The sequence below is a fragment of the Bipolaris maydis genome (genome assembly GCF_028858645.1).
Source record: "Bipolaris maydis strain C4 unplaced genomic scaffold PSV08scaffold_18, whole genome shotgun sequence".
Lineage (NCBI taxonomy): Eukaryota > Fungi > Ascomycota > Dothideomycetes > Pleosporales > Pleosporaceae > Bipolaris > Bipolaris maydis.
The window spans coordinates 254,050-278,592 of NW_027093874.1; the positions used below are offsets into that span (position 1 = coordinate 254,050).

Here is a 24,543-nt window from a genome sequence, read left to right on the forward strand (position 1 = left end):
TTAATAAAACTCTCATAGGTATCGGACTCAGTCATTGTGCCTCGTTGTATTCATGTCACGGACATGTTAATCCACACTACGTCTCATTGCAAACGCAACCTGTCAGTAGGGAAACGTAACATCAAGGGCAAAATATTTGATGGTTTGATTAGAATACTCTACGAATCATCTCAATTCTGCTGACTGTTTTTCTCCTGTTGCCTTCTCCACTGCTCCACCCTCGCCTCCGTAAATCTTACTGCTAGCAACAGCATATCCATCGGCAATCCCGCTAGTCTTCCAATCTTCTCGTAGAATACATTTGCCGCTTCAGGGAGATCTTCTTGTGTCTCCCAAATCGGATACGCTTGTCCAGCCCTCAAAACCTGCCCACTTTCATCTTCCGTATTTGGCACTGTTGCCATCATACTATGGACTGACTTGACAACATCTAATTCTTGATGCAGGGACAGCTTTTGATAGGAGCTCTTTGTCGGGTGTTTGGCCTCCTTTTCTATGGGAAACATTTCAAAAAGTGCATCCCGGAAATAGTCTGTGTGCTTTGTGCGTTGAATTGCTGCATCATCCAGAAATGCATCCGCATAGAAGTCAAGATACCGGTCCATATCTTCGGATCCCATGGAGAATACGTCTTTGTTTTGTAGCTTCACCATGTCTTCGGTGGTGAAGCGCCCAGCGTCTGTTTGTTTGTCGTCAATACCGCTCATCTCTTTGCACCAAACATCCCAATTTATCACCGCCACAGTCTTTCCCGCCGCAAACTTCCAGTAAAGCTGTTCTGGACTGAACGGACATAACAGCTTGGTGGATACGATAAGGCAGCTAGCTAGCTGCGCTTCGGCAATGTATCGTATGCCCATTCGTTTCTTGTTGTCGTAGTGTGGGGCGAAATCATAACTTAGCAATTCTGCTAGACGCCTCGTTGTACCATACAGTTCCAATGGCAAAGCGAGCTCTTTGAGGTAGCGAAACAAGAGTAAAGGAACGTTCAGGGACGGCCATATGATTCCGTGATCTGCATCGTAACTTATTTGCAGATCTGTCAGCAGTCTGTAGAATCGTGTGTAGGTGAATGGTGCACTTGGGTCGAGGACCGCGCGATACACAGGTAGTAGCCGGTCTCTCATAGGAAGTGGCACCAACTTAATAGCTCTCCAATAAGGCAACTTGTTATCCGTGACCCATGCGTGAATATCGCCCGGCGTGATGGGTAATCTCAATGTTTTGATACCAAGATAGCACAGTAAGAGACAATCGTTGAGATTCGGAGCAGTAGACAGGACCTTGCCTCGTTTTCTCTTTACGCCATGGATATGACTTTTCTCAGTATCCGTGACATCATCTTCGCTCTCTAGAGTGCTGAAAGTCTGTGATTGGGGCTGCGAATCCGCATTTGAATTTTCGTTGGAGGCGATTCTGTTTTCGAGCTGAGCGATACGTAATGCCCAGAGGTCGTAAACGACCGTTTCGAGTTCTGCAGGCAGTCCTTTATGTTGCACCAGGAACCATATTTGGTGGCGCAATATGAGCTGCAGACACTTCAAGTAAAGATCAAAAGCCTGTGTGCCTTTGGGAATCTTGCTGGTTGTCCTGTCATCTTCTTCCACCTCTCTCTTTTTGCGTGTGACTGTCCGGGAGGCTGTTCTGTAGTCGTCGTCGTCTTGCCCGTGTACTACACCGGCTTGCTGATGTCCGTTCTGGCAATAAAGATGTGCATCCTCGCCTTCTTCATAGCGTCTTGACCGGCAGTTGTCGATGCCGCACACGGGACCTTTTATTGCCATAGGGATAAAGTAGTTTTGTCTATCTCGGGCTAATCGAACTGACTAACGCCGATGCACTAGGCGCTGTCGGCAATAGACAAGATGCGCTGCCTAGCCAAAAAAATACTGCTATATTTGCAGTCTAGCTCGAGTTGACATGTGAAGGTTAGTATTGGCACGGACACCATATGTTTAAAGTTGCACGTTGTGGTGAGTGGCGACTTTGAGAAAGTAGAAGGTCGCTGTTGATTAGCGCGAAAACGAAAATTCCCTTCGCAGCCAATGAGGGGTTCGACATTTGCCATAACAGCATCACCTTTTATTCATTGCCATAAGCATAAGTGATATTTGGAGACAGGGAAATGATTCATGATACGTTTCCCATACATGGCAATTCAAAGAAACCAAATCCGTCCGAAGAACGTCCAGCACGGGTCGCCCGGCGCAAATCGCCGAGGAGAATGCTTCGTTTGCCATAAGGGTGCAACTTTGCACAATGCATGCAAAGAGTGTTGCAGCCCCATCCGTAAGCTGTTCGCATTCTGCGCTTCGCATCCTGCCAAACAGTCTACAAAACCAACCCATCATTTATTTGGGAGCCTCCTTGGCGTCAATGGCAGCCTCCTCACCCATGGCAGTAAGGACAATGACGTCTGGTGACTGGTTAGTATAAAATGTTGGCATCGGCTTCCAAGGTGTAACTCACTAGTGTCCTTGCCTTCCTCAGTGAACAGCTTGGTGATCTTGTCGCCAACCTCACCATCGGGAACCTTGACGTCGTCCTTGGTAGCGCCGTCGTCGGTCATGAGGGAAAGGAAACCGTCGTCAGTAACGTCGAGCTGTGTGTGTTGTTAGGCGAGGGGTAGTCGCAAGACGTGCGGGGCTACTTACGAGCTGGTACTCGCGACGCGTAACGTTGGGGACGTCCATGTTGTGGGTGGAAGGGCACAGTTCTTCGAGCTTCTTGCCAGTGAAGAGGTCAATGGCGACCAAGTGGACCTTTGCGTGGCCGTGCTTTCCCGTCTTGGAGGTGCTCATGTCGACGATCTTGCAGGGGCGGTTCTTGATGCAGACGAAGCCGTTCTTCCTCAAAGCAGAGCACTGCATGGGGAACGTCTTGGAGGCACCGGCATCGGCGCTATCGAAGGTGTGCTCATGCTATAGCAGGCCATTAGTATGCGAGAGGGAGTGGCAGCGCACGAGGGTGAGACAGGGCGAGGCGCAAGCGGCGACGATGGTCGACCAAGGTGGGGTAAAGAGAGCACATGCGGGGTTCAAGTCTGAAGAAAACGTACCTGCGCGTCGTTGTCGGCCATGGTGATGAATGAGAGTTGAAAGCGACGGGTGAGGAAGAAGGAAGAGGCTCAAGTCGGACTGCTGGGCGAGAAGCAGTAGGGAGTGGGCGGCGGTACTTTAATGGGGATGGGAGAGAGAAGCCAGCCAGCGTTTGTGTGCATTTTTGATTTTGGACAGACGCTAACGCCACGCACAGACCAGTGGCCGAGATGCCAGCCTTGTCGGGAGGGGCGCGTGGGAGGCTTTCCTTTCCGCCGTCGAATCGTCGTATTTTTCACCCTGTGTCTAGTGTGCCCCTTGTCTTCTAGTAGGCATTACTAGCATACCTTGCCTGCCTATACCTGTGGGCAACCCAAAGAAGCGCGCGCCTGTCAAAATACCATGGCCGTGTCTTGTTGGTGCACATCTACTTAACCCCCCCATCTTTGATACTGCTTTTCTTCCCTCTATCTTGGTTACTTCCGATACTTGCGTAGGCCCTCTTTCTTTCCCTCCCTCTACGCTGTTGGGCATGCATACATACATAGCAAGTGGGGTCGACATCAAGTCTACCGCGTGAGCGTACTTTGTCGAATACTACTACTACTAACACCACCAGTATTCCGACAGGACAGTAGTCAATCTGCCACCGCCCTATAATTGTACCTCGTCAGCAAAGAGATCAAGGCGGCTGCCGACAGCGTATGGCAACAGCAACATCATTAATTTTCCAATCCCCAGAGGTGTTCTTGTTCTAGACACTGCGTGCAGCCACTCTTGACACTGTACTATCTCAGTGGCCAGGGGCGGAAGCTCTAGCAGCGCCAAGCCCCGACTACTCCAACGACTACCATACTACATCCACCACCACCATTACCTGTTCGTGTTGAATTGAATTCTTTAGTGCGCCTGTTGCTGTTGCACTGCTCTTACTTGCCACATCGCCATGTGGGGCCTGGATAGGCTCTCTCAGTACTCGACACCCACTGGCACGCCTCCTCCACGTCGCGACTCCCGTTCACCAGCTCCCCGAAGAGGCTATCCAGTCTCGGCCCAGCCCGTGAGGCCTGGCCTAACCCCCCGCTCCTCCTCGCTGACGCAGCTCGTATCCCCTAATACCTCCACCGCGAGCTTGCCGCTATCTGAGCGCCTGCCCAATGGTGGACTACGCAGGCGACAGACAGGCGGCGCGCCGCCAAACGTCCCCGATCCCATACACGTACTCGAGGCTATCATGGGAGGGCCACCGCGCAATGGGCCGACAACAAACGGACATGGTGCCGGGGATGTGCCTGGGAAGCCAGAACAGTTGGACGAGCATGTTGATTTCCAGGGCCTGAGCCTGCAAGACTTCGTCGCTGACAAGCCTGCTGAGCGACAGCCACCTACTTCTGTACATACATATAGCGCACAGTCAGTTGAAGAATGTACGTGTTGTTGTTCTGCATCGCAAGTCTTTGCTCATTGTGCCTCCAGATGACAAGGACAAAGACACGTTTGAAGACCTACACAAGTCTATATTGGCATGTGATGAAGTGCTCAAGTCGGTCGAAGCCAACCTTACACACTTCCAGTCTGATCTCGAAGCCGTGTCTGCCGAGATAGAGTCTCTCCAGAACCGATCGATTGCGCTCAACACGAAGCTGGAAAATCGCAAGGTGGTTGAGAAGCTACTGGGGCCCGCTGTAGAAGACATCAGCATCTCCCCGGCTGTTGTGCGCAAGATTGCTGAAGGACCTGTTGACGAAGGCTTTGTGCGTGCCCTTGCAGAAGTCGAAAAACGCTCCAAGACGATCCGTGATAAAGCCCAAGAGAATCCCGACTTGATGGCTGTCAAGGACGTCAAACCTTTGCTAGACGACCTCATCCATCGCGCCGTCGAGCGAGTACGAGACTACATAGTGGCGCAGATCAAGGCCATCCGCTCCCCATCTATCAACGCACAAGTCATCCAGCAGCAGGCATTCTTGAAATTCAAAGACTTGTACGCCTTTCTCGCAAGACACCACGCAGAGCTTGCGCAGCAGATTGCCCAAGCATACATACACACAATGCGTTGGTACTATCTCAATCATTTCACGCGCTACAGAACAGCACTTGAGAAGATCAAAGTGCATGCCATGGACAGATATGACATCTTGGGCGAAGACCCAAGCGCCAGAAGAAGCGGCACGCTACTCGGTCAATCGCGAAGCGCACCCACATCCTACGACGCCTTTTCACTTGGACGACGACGCGATGCGTTGAAAAGCTCTTCGGCCAATGCTCTGCCAGCAAACGTTGCTGAAGACGAAAAGTCTCCTCACTATCTCGAAGTCCCTTTCCGCAGCTTTAATCTTGCCCTCATCGACAACGCTTGCTTTGAATACACCTTTGTTTCCACATACTTTGCTCCTGCACAAAACTTCCACGCCATCTCGAGGACCTTCAACTCCATCTTCGATCCCACACTAGCAGTAGGACAGGCAGTTACAAAGTCACTCGTGGAATCGACCACCGACACCCTCGGTATCCTCCTCTGCGTGCGCCTCAACCAGCACTTTGCCTTTGAGCTACAGCGGAGAAAAGTGCCAACAGTCGAAGGCTACATCAACGCAACAAACATGTTGCTATGGCCACGCTTCCAGCAGGTCCTGGACATGCACTGTACTTCGCTCCAGAAAATCACCACCTCGCTACCCGGTCGACCCTCCACAGGCGCAGCTCTGCTATCTTCCGGCTCCTCCAGCGCAGCCTCGACGGCGCCGACGCCCCTTACACAAAAGTTTGCAAATCTACTCCAAGGCATACTGGCGCTCTCGTCAGAAGCAGGTGACGATGAGCCTGTCAGTGTGTCCGTGGGACGACTGAGGAGCGAATACGAATCTTACCTCACTAAGCTAAGCAAAGGGATAAGCGATGCTAGAAAAAAGGACAGGTTCCTCTGCAACAATTACAGTCTGGTGTGTACGATTCTTGCGGATGTGGAGGGCAAGCTTGGGGAGGAGATGAGGGAGCGGTTTGAGAGACTTAGGGATTCTTTTGACAAGTGAATCCGACCATGCAATGGATGATGTAAGCAGTCTTGTTTGACGTTTCACAACATGGATATAAGCAGTGACATGTCGTGAATTGGTAGTACAAGTCTATTGGTGATATGCTGGTCTCTACTCGGTTTTCTCTAGGCTCCTGTCCACACAAAAGCGCGACAACGTGTTCCTCGCCATGTAACCATTTCGATCCATGTATCCATTCCAATCATCCTTCCCTTGTTTTTGTTTTTATTTCTTGCTAAGCTAAGCCCTCAGTGGTGCCCAGTCCTTGATCGACTGCTCAGACATGAAACCACCAATGTATATAGACTTGCCCAGGCTGAAACCCTTGCTCCTCAGTATCATGTACATGGCGTTGAGATGGAAGTAGCTGTTGGGAACGACAAAGTCGTTTGTGAAGCTCTTCAGAGTGCTCATGTGTAGCGTCTTGGGGCCAATTTCGACATCGACGCCCTTTTCGGCGCTCTCGTTGTACGCATTTGCGTCAACGGCCTCAAGGACGGCGAGGAGCTGCTTGAAGAAGCTGATGACATCGTCGAAAGAGGAAAAGGTAGAGGGGTCCAGGTTTGGTGCGGTAGCGGACTCGGCGAGCTTAAGGGTCTGGATTCCCACGAGTTGGAACTTGGAGAGGATAATGGGTTGCATGCGGAAAGGCAGCATGTCGCCGAGTTGGGCGTTAAGCACGTCGCTCTCGGATGGCAGGTTAGCGTTTTCCTTCGAGAGCTCCTCTTTGGCGGCGGTGAGGAAGCCAATGGCGCTCTTGGAGATGCCACACATCACCGGGACGGTGGCATCGTAGAAGGTGAGGGAAGCAGACATTGTGGAGACGTAGAGATATATTTGGTGTATGTGATGAAGAGAGAGAAATTGGGGAGAGAAGGTGGCAGAAGGGGAACAGCGGAGGCTATACTTATCTGCCAACCATCTCAGAAGAGATCTCCCCACCACCCGCTAATACCTAGATTCTGCGACGCAATGATCCACTGGTTGGTTGGATCTCCGCAACCCGACGCGCTAATGTGTTACCGTGATACTCGGCCTCGAGTCGTTAGCGCCATGAGCTGGTCGCTGGTAACCTTGCCGAAGCATCGGTAGCCATTGGACCAAGGCCATTGTCCAGGGGTTGAACAAGATTCCGCCGCATTAGAAGTGTCTAGAAGCGTATTAGGTGACGTTGATATCGCTTCGCGCGACCATTTTGGAAAGTTGGCAGAGCGCTTTGTGCAATGGTGGTGGAGGGGCACGATGCGAGTGGACATTCCCGCCCACCAGGCCAGGCCCCGCCAGTGGCACGGACCGAAGAATTCGACTACTTGCCACCCGGACATTTCGGCCTTAACGCAGAGGCGATGGCCACCTCCCTGCTACAGGCTCGACAGAATCGATCTCGTTTGCAGTAATCTACACTGATCTCAGACTCTTCCAAGTTTCCACTTTGAGTATACAGAATGGCAAAGCGCAAGCGGACCACGGCGCACTCCAATGCCGTCAAGAAACAGGCAAATGGCATTCCCAGTCCACCCCACGAGGCAAGCCCACTTGAGCCAGCTTCCGTTCATTCGGTCATCTCGCCAGAGGAGATTGAAGTTGCCGTGGATACCCTTAGGGCCCTTGCCGAGCATCCTCTCCTGATCAAGTCAAAGGCATGCAAACATCTGAGGACTGCTGTATTTGACTTCCGTCAGGCATGCACTACTGGCCTAAACTCAGCTGGTACGTCTAAGGTGGCTTGCTCCAATGGTAAAGGCTAAGCAACATCATAGACGGCAGCAATCTTACTGCGCGGATATCTGGGGCGCTCACAGACTCCAAGTACAGAGATGCTCTCGTCTTGCTGGCCGAGATGCGCATCAGGAAAGAGACGCCAACACTGGGTGCTCTTTGCCGCTGGGTGCGCACTTTGGATGTTGTATCTGGACTCAGCATTCACGTGCAAGTGCCGAATCACAGAGTCGTAGGTGCTAATGCTGACAATGACCAACTCATCCAAGTCCTCGACTCCATACTCCGCGTCACAGGCCCAACAGATGTGACAACTAACGGTGCAGATGCACCTGCAGGTATCTCGCTACAAGAAACATGGGACTTGCGAAGTACCAGCAAGCCCACGCGCCAGGTACGGAGTAGCGTTGAAGACAAGTCCATCTTCGCCTCATGTCCTTCAGATCTCAAACAACACTTCCGCATCATCGAGATTACCGAGGGACTTCAGCGCAAACCACCCAATCTCCATCCTGCCATTCTGTACGCCTCGCAAGACGATACTGTCCTGCTAGGCAAAGGACCTGAGACAGAATGCTTCAAGCATCCTATTGTGCCTAACCTCCGTCTGATCAAGGATGTGCTCTCCCCCGACGAATGTTCTGCAATTATCGCCGCCGGAGAGACAATGGAATTCATACCCGACGCCCCGATGCGCCCACAGGGTGAAGATACCAGTGTGCTGGCCCACAACTTTTACTGGATCGTCGATCAAGCCTTCCACGACAAGCTCTGGGATCGAGTAAAGTCGTTTGTGCCAGACAGTGTAGCAGGCAAGAAGGTTCGAGGTATCAACCGCCGCTTCAGGGTATATCGATATGTGCCAGGTGCAGAGTATCGCTGTCATATCGGTACGTTCAGCCGTAACTTTTGCAAGTTTCCAGAATGATCCACTGATCTTTTTTCTGTTGTTCAGATGGTGCATGGCCACCTTCAGGCATCGATCCTGTAACAGACAAATACCAATACGATGCCTCGCCGCCCGATGCCCGCCAGTCCTCCCTCTTCACCTTTCTCATCTACCTCAATGACGAGTTCAAGGGTGGTGAAACGACGTTCTTCATACCGAGTGTAAAAGAGGGTGTGATCAATGCTTACCCCGTCAAACCTATCATGGGTAGTGTTGCTGTGTTTCCACATGGTGAGGCTCAGGGTGCACTGCTACATGAAGGTACGGGTGTGGTTGAGGGCGCAAAGTACGTCATCAGGACTGATGTTGAATACGATGTCGATGCTACTACATAAAAGTTTTGCTCAACCTTTTCTTTTTTGGACATGTTCAATTACCCATTCAGTGTATACCAAACTTGGGCTGAATGTAAAATTGTTACTTTCCTTTGTCTGTTAGCATATCTACAAGTATCATCCTGCCATCCTGCCAACAAGGATCCGATTGAAAATGCATTTTCCAATTTTTTCCATTGATTAAAAAAAACTACTATATGTACCTATCAACCCTACCCGCACATTGCCCTACGCAAACAAACAAGAAAAAAAAGCCAATGGCGATTGCAAAACAATAACGAAGGAAGACATACCTGCTGAAAGGAAATTAAGAAAAAAAGTTTGAATTAAATATCCATACCATAAAGATTTCCCATGCTGTGTTCTAAAAAAAACAACGAAGTATAAAAAAGAAGAACAGAAGATGGACCTTGCGACAACTACCAGAGTGACGCAACTACTTTTTTCTTTTCTCCTCCGAATAACGCCTGTTTACCGGGAAGAAAGGAAGAAAAGGGGGGGAAAAGAAGAAGAAGAAGAAGAAGAAGAAGAAGAAGAAGAAGAAGAAGAAGAAGAAGAAAAGGCGACAGAAGACAGTGAGGGGAAAGAAAGAAGAAAGAAGAGAAGAAGATGAAACCCAATGACCCGCCCCCCCCTCACATCTTTCCCCTTCCATCGCTTGAATTTTTTCCCTCTGTTTGCTATATAGCGTATCAGATCAATTATCTCAGAAAAGAATGGCAGGCCACACCCCAACCTGCCAGAATCGGGTATCAAAAAAATTGGCTTTACAGTCAAAGTACGTAATAAAAGGATTCGGGTGGACCTCTGCGAGACCCTGTTGAACCCTGAAAAACGGGTTGGTATTACTACCAAAATACGCCTCTCAACGGGTATATGTCAAATAGACAAATCTCCATTGGGTACGATAACCAAAATGCGGTTACGACGAAGGCAGCAGCCCAGCGAACTGCGGTTGCGACGAAGGCAGCAGAACAGCGAACTACGGTTGCGATGAGACAATGAACTATGGTTGCAATAAGAACACATTGCGCAAAGCGCTCCTGTGCCCATATATTCGCCATATCGTATCTCATCAAAGGCACAAATCCATCACAACTCAATCTCGACTCCCCTCACTACCATGTCGAGCTTCGTTTCGTGGCCACTGTCGCGAGTATTTCCCCGCGACGAGCTGAATTTACGACACCAACAACCAATCAAGATTACCACCGCAGCTCCAAAGGCTATACCAGCTTTCTTTCGCCAGCCATCTCGCAACGTTGAACACGAACTTAGCCGCTGGATACCGGATGGGCTGCACGAGCTGCGTGTTCTTCGGCCAGACTATGCCATGCCTGGGGATCTGACCAGTATCCGTATCGTGGATAAGTACGCGTATGTGGATAACGTCAACGCTTGCGCGATCTACTTGGCAGGCACGCGTATCATGCTCGAACGCGGGTCAGGACTATCGGAGGACACTCGCCGTTGGCTCAGTGGTGAAATCGACCTCATCAACGAGGCTATCAACGCCACAGAACCGACGATTGAGCAGAGGGAGTTTTTCGACAGGTTGTGGAATAAAGAGAGCAAGGCGTGGATGGGGTTGATCCTGTGGTTCTTTGGTCGAGAGCTGGGTGTTTACGGCCGGGTACGAGCAAGGCGTCGCAGGCTTGTCGTTCGTGTGGACGCTGCTGGCGTGTGACGATATGCGTGGTTGCTGATTCGAATATCTGTATGACTAGTTCTAATAAATCCCAAAATTTTGTTTCACAAAAATTGTTCCCGAAAGGCCGGAGCCAATTCCCCTTCCATAGCGTAGAAGCACAAACAGTTCCCCTCATCCCCTAGTTCCATGATAAAGCCCACCCAGAATGGTGTGTACTATAACAAAACCACCCGACACGTGAGAGACAGAGAGAGAGGGAGAGAGAATCAACCACTCAAGTTCAAGATTTCTACTAAAAAAAACCCCTGTCCCAAGTGCCTCCGTCCCAAACCCTGTCTCCATGAACCCGCTCAAAAGCGCCCTCCCCCCTACCCTATGTATACCCCTTGGCAAAAGAGGAAGAAGAGAGAGAAAGAAAAAAAAAACACTTCTCCTCCCAGGCAGTGAAATGCAGGGTGATGACGACCACGAAGACAAAAAAAAGACACCAGTGGTACTTTTCCCTTTCACACAGAGGTGGAAAAGAAGAAGGACTCGAGCCCCCCGCACCTTACGTCCTGCTCTTCTTAGCAAGGTAGTAAGTAAGCAAGTTGAGATGTTGCTCTCGTGCCCCAGCAACGACTTTCCAGAACCCGCCGTCTTCTTTTGCAGCATCTGAGCCGTTAATGCGCTGGTGGAGGGCAACGCAGAATTCAATATCGGCTTTGCGGACGTCGGCGTCTTGGTCGTCCATGCAGCGGACGGCTAGTCTGCCGAGGCGGGCAGTCTGTTCGGGTGACAAGGCAAGGTTCTTCTCGCCGCTGATCTGTACGAGTGATGCGAGCGTGCTGAGCGACATGGTTATCGTGCGGGTGGGTGTTTGACCGGGGAGCGAGCATACTGAGGACTTGGAGCTTGGTGAGGATGATGGCGTCGAGGCGGACAAGTCTTCGATGAGGGAAAGGACGGTTTCTAGGCAGTCCAATGTGTGGCCATACTTGACAATCTCGTCTGCCGTGACTTCGAGATCCATGGCCATATGCGAAGTGTTCTCATACTGTGCCTTCGTCTGTAAAATGGTTCGAAGCACACGGGCAGAGTACCGCGAGGTCTCCTTGCGGTATAGAGAGAGCAACGCACGGATCGTCGCTAGCGCCTGTACCTTCAAGTTGACAGCCTTTATCTGGGGTGCCTTCAACTCATGAACTGGTGCCTCGAGGAAGTCGAGACAAGCCACGAGTAGCTTGCCAAAGTTTTCGTCATTGGGCCCCCAAATTTCCTGATTCGACTTGACCATGTCCTGCATGCGTCGAAACATGTGGGCTTCGACTGTGCGACCCTCGATCTTCCTGATACCACTCGCCAGTAGCTGTCGGTTCTTAAGCACTTCAGCATTGGCCGTGTCGTAGCTTTCTGTCTGCAAAATGCTTCCCGTACTATTCGTCTTGTGGTGACCGCGTGGGCGCTCGTCATTGTCGTTCCCCATCATGATACCGCTTGATACGCTTCCGCTGCTGTGTCGACGCTCATTGCTCTTCTCGTTGATGGGTAGCTCTTCCAGAACAAGTTTCTCTGATTCATTTGCCATGCGCGCCGGCTCCTCGCCAACAAATGGATCTTCATACACCCGGACCTCATCACCAGCGTCGGTTCCTCGAGTACCTGATCGATCTGGCGTTCTCGTACTTAGACTTCGTGTAGATGAGCGTAAGCTGGCGGCCTCGAGGTGGCCCATAGACTTTGGACTCCTTAGCATTGATGCACGGGGGCTCGGCACTGGCAATCGGCCTGCAGAAACTCTAGGCTTCGGCGGTGTGCGCTGCGTGGGCTGTGCTGCAGGTTTCGCTAGATCTGGAATGACCATTGTGAAGTTGTCATCGTCGCCCAAGTCAATCGCCTCGTTGTCTACAGCTGCACTTGCACCAAGTCCATTCCTGTGTCTGAATGGGCTAGCGCCCGAATCGTGATGGCTTTGTGACCTTACCCACGGCTTTCTTGTGGTCGATTCCTCGTCCTTCGCAGGGCTTGCAGCTGGACTTCCATGACGGGAGCCTCCGCTAAGAGTTTTGCTGTGTGCGACAGGTTGACCAATTCTTGACTTGGGCCGAGCGGGGCTGACAGTTGGGCTGTTGTGAGTCTGCGATCGTGGCCGGGCAGTGCTTTTCGACGTGGTTGACTTCTTTATAGTCGATGTAGCTGGCGTCTTTTCTGGTGTCATGTTAGGAGTTGACTTGCCTGGTCGCCGAACAGCATATGGGTCGGCTGTCGCCGGCCTGTTCAGCTCAGGTCGAGGAGGGCGAATTGGACGGCGTACTGTCCCTGACATCAGCGAGCCGGTACCTGTAGAGTTCTTCAGCGCTGATTTCGTCGACTCGCCGGACATGGCTGAGGGAGGTCGTGCTGGCCCAGAAGATGGTGCAGAGAGGTTGGAAATCGTCCTTGCGGCTGTTGGTTTGCTAGGCTGCGGTTTTGCTGGTGCAGCATAAGTTGCAGCAGCAGAGTTGGGTCGCTCGGGCATGTTCTTTGCGGCGGCCAATTTGGCTCTCCTCTGCTCAGCAATCTTCTCTTTCAGAGCACTTCGCGAGGTACCGGGGCCGACAGATTTTGAAAAGGATGCTGAGCTGGCCTGTGAAGAGGCGAGTGAGCTGTTTGGATTGTTGGGGTCCTTCTCGAGAGCACTCCTTTCACGCTTCTCAAATGTGTCAAGCATCCTCTCGGCCCTCTGAGGCCATACCAAGGCAAATGTCCAATATGCGCTTCGATAAGCCTCGCGCACCTTGGGGTTAGCGTCCGTGACTCCCTTTTTGATTATGGTGTCCAATGTATCCATTCCGCCAGAATGCTCAATGTGCGATGTGTGCCTCCGAATTAAGGTTTTGATCCAAGTGGCAGAAAACGTTCTTGGTTGAACGTTCTTGTCCTGCGAGGCGAAAAGAACATGTTGGAGCAGACGACTGCTATATGAGACGTTTTGGAAAATGGTATCCACGGTGACGTTTCCGTTCTGCGCAGCGATGTTCTTAGTGGCAGCACACATCTTCACGAAACACTGCAACAGAATCTCGGACCAGGGATCAATGGCGGAACCAAGCGTCTTGGCAAGCTCTTGAACCAGCAGGCAGCCATTGGTTGACATTGTTGTTCGGAGGGAGTTTGCAACCTTCAGGATGCCATCGAGAAGTGATTTGATACCAGCAACAAAAACTCCGTGAAATTCGTGCGGCGCGTTACCCTTCAAAATGCGCCTCAGCTTGGTACAATTCTTGTCTCGCGCTAACCAGTTGGCCTCGCTTTCTTTTCCCTCGTACCAAGGCGCCATGTCGCGGAAGATGTCGTCGAGCTCGCGCTGTGTATAGATGTGAATAGGGTCCATAACGACGACCTCGGCAGGCGGCGGTAGTTCGGACGCATAGCTGTCTGCTAAACCCACGTCAGGCTGCAATTGCTCCGCTCGCTTCGCAGAAATACTGCGTGAAAAAGAAGCCGGTTGGGGTTGGGGCTGTGTTTGTTGCGATGGGAGCTGTGGAGCTACGTCTGCGTCCTTTGTCGTGGCGGTGTCGTCGAGGTGTGTTGTGATGTAGGTGGCGATGGCTTTTCGGACGTTCATAGCAACGAGCTGCTTCTTCAAATTCGCTTTGGCGTGTTCTGGTGCATGTCTGCCAATCTATCAGTCAAGTTCCGCGACCCATTGCTACGAGCCCAACCGCACATACCCAAAGAGGTCAACAACGGCCTTCTTGGCCGTGTCGCGCACGCCAGCATCGGCATCTTCGAGATTTGCGACGAGCTGGTTAGAGTAACTCTTAAAGGGCAGGCCTTCGGTCTTGTTCATCTGTCGTCACGGTAACATTAGACTTGTCATTCTGGACCCCATGCGCGTCGGCCGCAAAGAAAGCCCACCTTTACTACCCAAGCCATAGACGCCTCCTTGGCGCGCGGGTTGGTGCTCTTGACGGCATCGTGGATGAGCGCATCAATCTCTGCGGGAAACAGGTAATGCAAATCAGCGAGGATTTGCGAGGCGGCGATGCGATGGCTCTCGCGCGCATCGCCCAGCTTGTCGGCGAGAATGGAACATAGGACCGAGGATTGCGAGGTGAGAATGTGTGTGTCCTTTTGTAGCTGCAGCCGCTTGATGAAGTGGCTCAGTGTCGAGAAGCCTGTCGAGACGAGGGCGGCGGAGGTGGCGGCGGTACAGGCGATGCGGATGCACTCGAAGATTGGGGCCTGGCAGTTCTCAGGGACTCTGTTGTGTTTGATGCTCGACTTGAGGGTGTTGAAGAGCGTCAGACGGGATTGGACGTCTGTCGAGGGCTTCTGGAGGGCCTTGAGCAGATCCGACGTCTCTTTCTCCATGATGGGCACAAAAAGGGCCCGTTGGGGGGAGATTGATCCTATACTGTGAGAGGCGGGGGTTGAATGTGTTGTGAGCGTTGTTTATGGCCCGCACGGTACTGCCGTAGTTGCGTTCGCGCTAAGCCAGTCGCTCAGCAACCCGTGCGCCCTCCTAATGCACAATCCTGGCGCCTCCAGCGCCCCTCCCCTCATGGCCGATCCACCCTTGGAATCTTCGAGATGGACAATGGGCCCTTTACTTGACCGGTTCAAAGCACTCTCCACGTGTGCTTGCTCTTGCGCATCACATCTCTAACAAACACAGCCCACGCCGATCAGAGTCTTCCGTCCCGCGGGCTTGCCACGTCAGACCGAGAAAGCGATTACAAGAAACATCCATGTTACGAATCCAGTCAAGCGTGCGGCCTTTAACGTCACATTCCTTTGTTATTTATCAACAATGTCAACAATGCCCACGGCTACACATGGCACTTGGCGAGCCAATGGCTTCCATCCTCGCTCCCGAGACTAACAGCCTGCATCGGGCCCATTCAACAACAGTACGCCCTTCTAAGACTCGAGGTTCTGAGCCTGCCTCGCCTCCCACACATTCATGGCCTCTTCAGCAGCCTTGACTCCGCTAAGAGCCATGGCACCAAAGGTAGGGCCCATCCGGTTGGCACCATCAACCTCACTCAATTCCATGCCGCCAACAATCAGGCCGGGCACAATCTCACGGGTGCGCTTGACAATGGCATCCTCAGCGGTGCGCATATCCAGTCCGCGCATGCCGCCAAGCTTGTCGAGTTGCTGCATCGAGACAAGGCGCTTAACAGAGAAGGCACCAAAGGGGCCGTCGTGACCCGTCGTGGAGATGACAAGTGGGGCGTTGATGGTATTGGGATCCATGCAAGACTGGTCTGTAGAAATGTTTGTCAGTGTAGGTTGCGGAGAGAGTAATGCTCAACGTACCGTCGTGATGCATCGAGACGAGCGTCCAGTTGGTGACTACACCAGCAATGCGAACTGCATTGGGGTCATTAGCGGTAGGTGCAGGACGAGTGATGAGATCCTCAACGGTCGTAGCGTTGAACAGCTTGACGTTGGGAAACTGCAGAACCTTGGACAGCAAGGTGGATGTGAAGAGGGCAGCATGCTTGACCACGACAAAGTCGCCCTCGTCCTCGTATGGCACACCAAGCTCGTTCAAGAAGAGCTCGGCAGGCTTGCGCATGACCATGGCACTGAAGAGCTGGCCACCAAGCCACGCTCCTCCACCAGGAGCAACGCCAGCCTCGACAATGGCAATCTTGAGATCGGGGCGCTTGGTGGCGAGCGTGAAGGCAGTGGAGAGACCACATGAGCCAGCGCCAACAATGACCACGTCGGACTCGGCATAGGCGTCGAGGTCATTGAAGTACCGGCGGGTCATGGCACGAGAGACTTGCGACTCGCGGATGGGGGCAAAGGTGAATTTGTCCCAGTTGTTCTCGAGCTCAGCAACAGTCTTGGCCTGGCTGCCACCAACAGCAGCAACATCCTTGACGGCAAGGTCCTTTTTCAGATTCAGGTCTTTGATAATACCGTTGCCGTCAACGGCAGCGGGCCTTTCGTACAGGGCAGCAGGAGGAGACATGACGGAAGGTGTTCAGGGGTCGAAACCTGCAGTCCGTTAGGTCTGTTCTACAGGGGTAGAGACAGAGCAGAGCAGTGCATGATCCTTTACGCAGGTATTATCCTGATCAAGTTCGAAACCGTATAATCTCAGAACGAACCCAGCCATGCTCAGCTTGAAACCAGAGTGGAGATGCACAGCAGGTAGTCAAGATGGGCATGGCTAGAGACGAACACCGGCTCATGCAGTATACTTAGCTGTAGAAAGTACCTAGGTGACTTGAGGACAAGACGCGCGTGCGGAGCACAGCCTGCACTGTGGCAGCCATACTTGAGGTTCGAGTATCTGGATGATGGTCAGTTCTGACTCTAGGGCACAGGTTGGAGCAGGTGGATGAGTACGAATGATGAATTGGTTGGAATTGGAATTGATTCCACAGATGGTTCGAGGCGTTGTGAAGGGGGAAAAGAGCAAGACGAAGAAGAATGGGTTGAACAGGTGGTTAAATATTTCAAGACCCCCACCTGGCCATGTACGAATCTCCTTCATCAGCCGTTGGGGCGGGGTAATAGCTCTGGCTCTGGCTGTGCGGGTTGTGTAATGCGTCAGACCCCACTGTACTTGCCGTTTTGGGAGTATTGAGTGAGCACCGCGGACGATGTGATTTGCGAGGAGAGCATGCCGTGGCCGGACGTTTGCGCTAAAGACCCAACACTGACTGGACACAACTCTGAGCAAACGATTGACGGAAAGAACAACCGGGCCATGGCACGACGATGTTAGTGCCCCACGCGTTGGTACCGTTTGGGACATGTGCATGCCGCTTGTGGCCTTGTGCGAACAGGGTAAGTATTGAGCACGGAGGCGAATGTTTGCAGAATGTCAGTAAAGTTTTGAAATGAAACCTGGATGATGGCAGCAATAGCAGCAGCAGCAGCAGCGGCATGCAGACGGAGATTTGGTCGCCATGCCTGTTGTAATGATAATAATAGACAAATTTCCTGATTAGTAAAGACCATTTCCAGCATCTTGTTTGGGCTCGCACTCCATCATCAAGGGCTCAAGAGCGGCATTTTGAGTATACCGTGGCATCAAATCATCAAACTCCAAAGTATACGCCAGATATGGGTTGGTAATGGAGATGCATTTGAACCTGGGAAAGTTGGCCGAAGCCTCTGGTGGGGGGTGGACGGTCAGGAGAAGCGGTGATACAATGTGAGTGCTTGGAAGTCCCGTCAGCCTGGCATAACTGACACAAGGGCCAGATCTGTGAGTAGTCGATCAGCCCCTACGTCACGACCAAGAGAGAGGATCAGTCATCCACAATCCGGGGCTCGTGAATAAGGTTTGGTAATTACTACGGGCCCGGCATTTTTGGCATCGATCGAGAATGTGCGTGGGGCAGGGGTACAGGCAGAGAGACATGAGGTGAGAATGGAGGGCCATGACTAGTCGAGGCTAGCAACAAACACGAATGCTACTACCAGGACAAGGGCAAGCATGCATGCATGGTGGATGTTCAAACAGGCTGGGAGTTGGGTGGCGTGCTACTGAGACAGCAGTGCGGCATTGGGGTCCAGAGACATGGTATGCGGGCCTTGTGCGTATGCGTGTGTGACAGTGTGCTTGGTGGTGCCAGGTGGTAGAGGGATGTTGTTGGCTGAGCGCAAATCGCGGTCTGAAGCTGACTCTTGGGACAGGGCAGATCAGCAGGGACCGTTCGGCTGGATGAAACGTGTCCGTGTTGGTGTCGTTATTCCCGTTTGTTTCAGGATCCGGGACGCGCGCAAATGAGTGAGTACCGACAGGGCAAATAATTTCCGCAGATAATAGCGCAACGTTGCAAGAACAGCAGTCAAGATGGGTCTGATATCGAGGCTATGTGAGGGCTTTGGGTGGGTTTGGGCAGGGTGTGGTGGGGTGGAAGGGTGCGGATGCAGGTGGTACAAGGGTGGATAGTAGTATGGGTCCTTCAATCTTGTGAGGTTACCGTTATTGTGCTCGGGTGGGCGCACTTTGGCAGGCAGAGGCGCTGGAACGAGCGGATGGTACAAACGGCTCTGCATGGTGGTACTGGGCCATTGGGCATCTGGTTGGGTTGGGAAGGCCGATGGGTACCTGCATCATGGCATGCTACTGTAGTAGACACAGACACGAACACAGACACAGACATGGAAACACAGAGCAGCGTCGGTAGGGTGACAGACATGTACGTATGACGAGGCTGGGAGGACAGGAGGCTGGGAGGAGGAAGCAATGGGCGGTGATTAGCAATGACGATGCTTGTTCGAGGCCCTGTCCGACTCGTGATGCTGATGGCCCACGGCTGCGCTGTGCTCGATGTTGGTGTTCTGTGCTGTGCAGTGCAGTGCAGTGCAATACGGTGCGGTGCTTTGGCAGGAGGATGGCACCATCCATGTTGGACGCCACCGGGGCAGCAGCGGTTGCATATATTACGTGTTCATGTGTATCCCCTTGGAGTGGGTGTGTGTGCAGAGGTAGTCTAATGTCTCCAGAATAGACGGTGTGAGAGCGGTTGCAATCTAGGCGGGTCGGCATGGCATTGGCGCGGGTTACGAGAGGCGAAGGAGCTGGCGATCTGCGATGGCGTGTGTCTTGGCAGGGCCTCTACGCCTTTGCGCCCTCGTAATGCTCTGCTAGCGTAGCGTGGGGCAATGTGCGCATGCCGTGATGAGAAATGCCCGCCTGGCCCTCGCTCGCTGTCTGTTGTCAGGCCGTGTGCTGGGCAGAGGAGAGAGGACAGACACGGTCGAGTCCAGCAGACAGCGTAGACAGCACATGCCCAACTGCCACAGCCAACTGCCACACCGCATGGCAGCCACATGCAGCAGCCACAGCCACAGCCACAGCCACAGCCACAGCCGCACCCAGCATCCGGCGGCTCGCCATCAACCACCACCGCTCCTTTGCCATGTCTGCACAAGATGATGCGGGCTCCCGAGGGCCGGTGTGCAGGACATATGCAGAGCGTAGCGTGCATCTGGACACTGCGGCACTGCGGGCATGGATGCTGCCGCGTATCTCTCTCCTAGACCCTGCCCAGGTCAGGGCGCACCGGCGGTCGAGGCTGGTCCCGCTCATTGGCTCTGCTCATGGCCCAGGGCCTCCCTCCACACACATAGCACGCCAGAGGGGGACGGATGTGCAGCTGTCGTCGAATACCCTCGTCGCGCACAGAGGCCGTTCACTCGCTGCCCACTCCCACTCGCCCTGCCGGTGTCTGTGACCCTGCCGTTGTCGCCGCCGCCGACCAAGCCGCTGCCCATTCTGCGACGCTGCCCACCACCAACCTGACAACGCTCTTGGGGGGGCGGCCACCGATCGACCGACCGCCCACTCAACTGCACCACCACCACCACCACCACCACCACCTACGCCCACCAACACGCCTGGTGCTGGCTGCCGGACACCTACCCTCCCTACCCATCCATACACGCCCGCCCCAGTCCACATCGCACCTACACCATGGAAAGCCCAGGAGCCTATCCAGAGTCTCCAATCGACGACGAGGTCGTGTATCCCTGCAAAGGATGTGGAGAGGTATGCACCCGCGCCGCCCCCAGCAATCACTTGTTCCTCTCGCCAGCCTGCTCACATACGTCCTCCAGATCCTCGAAGAAGGAAAAGCATTCGAGCTCGGTATGCCCTCCTTGCCCTGTCCTGCCCTGTCCTCCGTGCCCGGCTCCGCCCTACGCTGCCCAACTCACATCCTCCCCGCACGCTCGCTAACACTGTCCAGCTGGCAACCGATGGCACATCGACTGCTTCCGCTGCAACACCTGCGGCACCCTTCTCGACTCCGATGCGAATCTGCTCCTCCTGGGCGACGGCTCCCTGATATGCAACAACTGTACATACAGCTGCAACCACTGCGGCAACAAGATCGAAGACCTCGCCATTCTGACCGGTGACCAGGCCTTTTGTGCCAATTGCTTCAGGTGCCGGAATTGCAAGCGCAAGATTGAAAATCTCCGCTATGCCCGTACTTCACAGGGAATCTTCTGCATGTCATGTCATGAGTCGCTCATGGCCCGCCGGCGCAAGAAATCGAAAAAGCCGCCCTCAATTGCACCAAAAGTAGACAAGTCTCTGCCAGCTCTGCCTCCTCAGGAGCCAGCCAGCAGCTCTTTCACCCCAGACCTGGACACGCCTTCGGAAGCCTTTTCGGAGCCCCCTACAACGGATGCATCTCCCAGGCCACCTCATCCAAGAAGAGGCGATTCGTCTTCAAACTTCAGGCGCGATGCATCGCCTATCCCAGATCTGTCTCGAAAAGGTTCGTCTTGCCAAACACCCATGCCCTGTCGGTTCGAATTCATAGCTAACGAATCCATGATACACAGACAACACAACACTTCCCGCCACCACCTACGGCAAAGACGCCAGTCGCTCAGAACCAGCCGATACTGGCGACGACGGCATCCTTCTTCCCTTCGCTCTCGACCCAAACCCGGCACCAGGCCCATCACCCCTCGGTCGACCTACGAGCAGGATCAACGACCGACAAGGAGCAAAGTCAGCCGGAAACGTAGAGGGAAAGAGCGGCCGCGACTACTTCAACAGGCCTACTGCCGATCATCGCGAAAAGCTAAAGGAGAATGGCTCACGAGATGCCTCCAAAGAGCGAAGGCAGACTTACCAACCGCAGGCTGGAAGCCCCCATATTGCTTACCAAGAGAAGGGAAGGCAACCTTCGGACACAATGGTGGACACGCTGAAGAAGAAGAAGGATGGCATCAATGAGTCTACTTTAGCTGAACCTCGGTCCAAGAGTCAGCATGCTTCTCCTGCGCCATCTTCAGCTGCAGAGCCCTTTAAGTTACAAGACGTCCCAAAGAGCAAGAAGGCAGATGCAAAGCGCAAAGACTCTGACGATACAGCTTCCTCCTACAGCCAGCCCCAACAACGCAGCGCTTCCAATACCGCTACGCCTTCCCGCCACAGTCGTTCCTTCATGGAAGCATCGTTCACATCTTCTCCACCCATTGGTTCGCAAGACTCGCCAGATACTTCAGAATCATCGTTTGGCTCCAACTTGGTTGTTGAACGGCCAGCACGTGGTGATTCCCTTAACCCCACCGCCATCAAGTCTTCCGCACCTCTATCCCAACACGATCGAGCTGGTGGCTCGCCCACGACTCCGACTTTGAGCCACCCGGATCGATCGTCGTCTGCGACTGCGGCTACGGCGCAACTGAACGCGGGTCTCGGTATCACTGCTGCGGCGGATACACCATCCTCCAGAAGTCTCTCAGATGTCCCTGTTCTTCCTGCACGTTCGGGCGGCCGACCAGCACCACCCCCGACTGACACATTCACCTCTCCACGTGCTCCTCCACAGCCACCTTCGGCACAGATTCACAAGACGAGCGAGTCTATGAGCAGCGAGGCTTCTCGAGATACCTATCCTCCGGGCGGACTTCCTCGTTACAGTCACCAGGGCGATTTCTCCATGGATGAAGACTTTGCGCGACTCCTCGGCAATCAAGAAGGCAGGGATGATAAAGAAAGCGGTGTTCTCAGAAGAGTCTCAAACGCCGTCTCGAAGCATGGGCGTAGTTTTAGTGATCGTTCCGTCACTACACGAGGTCACAAGAAATGGCCTGCCAACGGCTCGGTCGATATCAGCAGCCCCACCGTGCCCTCACCAGACTCCAAAGAAGAAGGCGCCAACCTGAGGAACGAACTGCGCCGTGCCCAGCAGCGGATTGCAGAGCTCGAGGCTGAAAAGAACGGGCTACAGGAATCAATGCACAGCGCAGCTGACATCAAACAAGCCAATACGGTTTTGCGAGAAAAGCGAAACACAATGGCTGTCTTGGACACACAACGTGAAATGGTTATTCGCGAGTTGGAGATTATGACTGAACACCTCAAGCGCGCTAAGAACAGTCAAGGTTCCATGGACATTGGCCAGCTCAAGTCAGACATTCTCAAAGACTTTGGAAGCTCCCTACAGAAGCTCAAAGACAATTTAGGTCATCAAATAGAAGATCTAATCACTAAGCGATCGGAGTTGACTGAGGAGATTTCCAATCTCATCCAGATGAAAGACAAGGGTTTCCAGGAATACGAATCGCTCACGGCCGCCAATACAAGACTTTCTGCCATGAACCGCGACATAGTAGACAACATACAGACCAACCTAAAGAACAACAAAAAGCCTGGGCAAAGTGCTGATGTTCCTCCGAACGGTCTGGGTATATACACCGCTCAACAAAAGGGTGGAAAATCGGAAATTTCGGTGGATACGACATCCATTCCCCATGACCATTCATACGCCAACCTTCATGACACCGAGTCTGAAGCGACCGTCGCTCAGCCACAAGTTGTCAACATCAGAAAGACGGGCAAGCCTACCAAGTTCTCCACCTGGAAGAAGGGTAGCCAAGCCATTACCAAGAACGTCACAAAGGGATTCAAGGGAGCATTCGGCTCAGAGCAGAAACAGGAGGACTATCAAATCAAAGTCATCGGGACTCCCTATGGCTCAGTGCACCAACAGCCCGATCTCGTTTCCATGTCCAGCTCCATCAAGAGCAGCCAACAAGACCAGAACGCTCAGCGTGGCTGGTTTGGTGGAAAGCCTACAGGTGGTAAACCAGGTCAACCTCAATACAGGCCAATGCAGCACAACGAAAGTAGTCTCAATCTGCCTGCTGACGCCAGCACCGTGCTCTTCGGTTCGGATCTAACTGCCAGATGCGAGTTCGAAAAACAGATGATCCCTCGCATCGTCAGTCGATGCATTGAAGAAGTGGAACTGCGTGGTATGGACGTCGAAGGTATCTATCGGAAGAGCGGTGGTACATCCCAAGTAAACCAGGTCCGCAAAGGCTTCGAGACAGACTCAGAACATGATATTTCCGATCCCGACCTGGACATCCACTCAATCACCTCTGCTCTCAAGAATTACTTCCGAAGGCTTCCTGTACCTCTGATCACGTTTGACGTCTATGACCAATTTTTGGAAGCTGGCCGTAAGTCCCAACCCTCATTCACTCAATTCATCACAGCTAACCCTTGTCCAGAACTTGAAGAGCCGAGTGCACAAGCCAAGGCTTTGTCTGCGGCTGTCAATGAAATACCCAAGGCTCACCGCGATACGCTCCAGTTCCTTGTGTTTCATCTTTCGCGCGTCATCCAGCATGCTAATGACAATTTGGTATGCATCTCCCTAGGCATCGTTCCACACGCACTCCTTACTAACTGCATCCTCAGATGACACCGTTGAACGTTGCCGTCGTTTTCGCGCCAACCATCATGCGACCTCTGGACATTCAGCGCGAGCTTACAGATGTTCAGCAGCAACGTGTTGCCGTGCAAGCGCTCCTTGAGAACTACAAGGCCGTCTTTGGCGACGAATAGATGAGCCAGACACAGATTTAGGCTCTCAATGCGTAGCTTGTACAGTTTCGTTGGGCACATTTCTAATATTGAAAAGCGCTTATTCCTTATCTGCTCGCCAGCGTCGTTGCATTCATCTTCAATCTTCGTACGTCGATACTGGATGTTATAATACGGCTTCGATCCCTTCTTTCTCTTCTATCTCCTTGTATCATACGACTCTGTATTTGGCTTTGGATGGCTTTCATACCAACGACTGTCAGGGATGTATTGATGGTGACGATGGAATTTGTTATTATACCCTCCAGGGCTTTGTTTTTGTTTAGTTATCTTAGCGTAAGGTGTGGCATAGTCATAGATTCCTGAAAAAGCAGCATATCATGCGCTTTCTGCAAGTCAATTGGAAACGAGTTCAGGGGTGTGATATATGGTCTAGAATCTCTGACAATTCACATGCTCCACAAGCATGTGCTGTTCCTATGCTTGGCAGTTTTGTGACAACGCGCTAACGCGCTCACA

At 52.8% G+C, this 24,543-nt stretch overlaps 8 protein-coding genes across 8 annotated transcripts; 3 read left to right on the plus strand and 5 right to left on the minus strand.

Annotated features, from left to right (window-relative positions):
• Positions 1-76: 76 nt before the first annotated feature.
• Positions 77-1,784, minus strand: PSV08DRAFT_382926 (uncharacterized protein; the record flags this gene model as incomplete). Its single annotated transcript, XM_066093414.1, has 2 exons — positions 77-99; positions 185-1,784. 2 exons carry the CDS (start codon positions 1,782-1,784, stop codon positions 77-79), a joined length of 1,623 nt encoding a protein of 540 aa, XP_065947955.1.
• Positions 1,785-2,057: 273 nt separating this feature from the next.
• PSV08DRAFT_341387 (eukaryotic translation initiation factor 5A) lies at positions 2,058-3,155 on the minus strand. The gene is made up of 4 exons (XM_014220384.2): positions 3,059-3,155; positions 2,655-2,921; positions 2,470-2,602; positions 2,058-2,416 (listed from the first exon to the last, which is right to left on the minus strand). The coding sequence occupies exons 1-4, from the start codon at positions 3,077-3,079 to the stop codon at positions 2,352-2,354; spliced, it is 486 nt and encodes a 161-aa protein (XP_014075859.1). The 5' UTR covers positions 3,080-3,155; the 3' UTR covers positions 2,058-2,351.
• Positions 3,156-3,914: 759 nt separating this feature from the next.
• On the plus strand, positions 3,915-6,103 carry PSV08DRAFT_21208 (Sac2 family-domain-containing protein). The gene is made up of 2 exons (XM_014220386.2): positions 3,915-4,465; positions 4,515-6,103. Exons 1-2 carry the CDS (start codon positions 3,985-3,987, stop codon positions 6,068-6,070), a joined length of 2,037 nt encoding a protein of 678 aa, XP_014075861.1. The 5' UTR covers positions 3,915-3,984; the 3' UTR covers positions 6,071-6,103.
• A 43-nt stretch (positions 6,104-6,146) lies between these two features.
• On the minus strand, positions 6,147-6,924 carry PSV08DRAFT_341438 (uncharacterized protein). The gene has a single exon (XM_014220387.2). The coding sequence runs from the start codon at positions 6,887-6,889 to the stop codon at positions 6,314-6,316; it is 576 nt and encodes a 191-aa protein (XP_014075862.1). The 5' UTR covers positions 6,890-6,924; the 3' UTR covers positions 6,147-6,313.
• Positions 6,925-7,427: 503 nt separating this feature from the next.
• On the plus strand, positions 7,428-9,255 carry PSV08DRAFT_366622 (uncharacterized protein). Its single transcript, XM_014220388.2, has 3 exons — positions 7,428-7,783; positions 7,834-8,682; positions 8,748-9,255. Exons 1-3 carry the CDS (start codon positions 7,519-7,521, stop codon positions 9,074-9,076), a joined length of 1,443 nt encoding a protein of 480 aa, XP_014075863.1. The 5' UTR covers positions 7,428-7,518; the 3' UTR covers positions 9,077-9,255.
• Positions 9,256-11,277: 2,022 nt separating this feature from the next.
• Positions 11,278-15,062, minus strand: PSV08DRAFT_232718 (clasp N terminal-domain-containing protein; the record flags this gene model as incomplete). The annotated part of the gene is made up of 3 exons (XM_014220389.1): positions 11,278-14,362; positions 14,420-14,538; positions 14,607-15,062. The coding sequence occupies 3 exons, from the start codon at positions 15,060-15,062 to the stop codon at positions 11,278-11,280; spliced, it is 3,660 nt and encodes a 1,219-aa protein (XP_014075864.1).
• Positions 15,063-15,426: 364 nt separating this feature from the next.
• Positions 15,427-17,093, minus strand: PSV08DRAFT_341477 (Thi4 family-domain-containing protein). Its single transcript, XM_014220390.2, has 4 exons — positions 17,058-17,093; positions 16,987-17,001; positions 16,014-16,703; positions 15,427-15,961 (listed from the first exon to the last, which is right to left on the minus strand). The coding sequence occupies exons 3-4, from the start codon at positions 16,675-16,677 to the stop codon at positions 15,612-15,614; spliced, it is 1,014 nt and encodes a 337-aa protein (XP_014075865.1). The 5' UTR covers positions 16,678-16,703; positions 16,987-17,001; positions 17,058-17,093; the 3' UTR covers positions 15,427-15,611.
• Positions 17,094-20,050: 2,957 nt separating this feature from the next.
• Positions 20,051-24,491, plus strand: PSV08DRAFT_413063 (uncharacterized protein). Its single transcript, XM_014220392.1, has 6 exons — positions 20,051-20,217; positions 20,286-20,316; positions 20,417-20,953; positions 21,021-23,657; positions 23,709-23,842; positions 23,899-24,491. The coding sequence occupies exons 1-6, from the start codon at positions 20,143-20,145 to the stop codon at positions 24,043-24,045; spliced, it is 3,561 nt and encodes a 1,186-aa protein (XP_014075867.1). The 5' UTR covers positions 20,051-20,142; the 3' UTR covers positions 24,046-24,491.
• The last annotated feature ends 52 nt before the right edge of the window (positions 24,492-24,543 follow it).

Coding starts and splice junctions, on each gene's coding strand:
- PSV08DRAFT_341387 (XM_014220384.2), bottom strand. CDS start 3,079: ATGGCCGACAACGACGCGCAG. Junction 2,603..2,654: donor CGCGTCGCGAGTACCAGCTC/GTAAGTAGCCCC, acceptor CAACACACACAG/CTCGACGTTACTGACGACGG. Junction 2,417..2,469: donor TGAGGAAGGCAAGGACACTA/GTGAGTTACACC, acceptor ACCAGTCACCAG/ACGTCATTGTCCTTACTGCC.
- PSV08DRAFT_21208 (XM_014220386.2), top strand. CDS start 3,985: ATGTGGGGCCTGGATAGGCTCTCTCAGTACTCGACACCCACTGGCACG. Junction 4,466..4,514: donor CGCACAGTCAGTTGAAGAAT/GTACGTGTTGTT, acceptor TTGTGCCTCCAG/ATGACAAGGACAAAGACACG.
- PSV08DRAFT_341438 (XM_014220387.2), bottom strand. CDS start 6,889: ATGTCTGCTTCCCTCACCTTCTACGATGCCACCGTCCCGGTGATGTGT.
- PSV08DRAFT_366622 (XM_014220388.2), top strand. CDS start 7,519: ATGGCAAAGCGCAAGCGGACCACGGCGCACTCCAATGCCGTCAAGAAA. Junction 7,784..7,833: donor TACTGGCCTAAACTCAGCTG/GTACGTCTAAGG, acceptor GCAACATCATAG/ACGGCAGCAATCTTACTGCG. Junction 8,683..8,747: donor AGAGTATCGCTGTCATATCG/GTACGTTCAGCC, acceptor TCTGTTGTTCAG/ATGGTGCATGGCCACCTTCA.
- PSV08DRAFT_341477 (XM_014220390.2), bottom strand. CDS start 16,677: ATGTCTCCTCCTGCTGCCCTGTACGAAAGGCCCGCTGCCGTTGACGGC. Junction 15,962..16,013: donor CGTCTCGATGCATCACGACG/GTACGTTGAGCA, acceptor ACATTTCTACAG/ACCAGTCTTGCATGGATCCC.
- PSV08DRAFT_413063 (XM_014220392.1), top strand. CDS start 20,143: ATGGAAAGCCCAGGAGCCTATCCAGAGTCTCCAATCGACGACGAGGTC. Junction 20,317..20,416: donor AGGAAAAGCATTCGAGCTCG/GTATGCCCTCCT, acceptor AACACTGTCCAG/CTGGCAACCGATGGCACATC. Junction 23,658..23,708: donor CCAATTTTTGGAAGCTGGCC/GTAAGTCCCAAC, acceptor ACCCTTGTCCAG/AACTTGAAGAGCCGAGTGCA.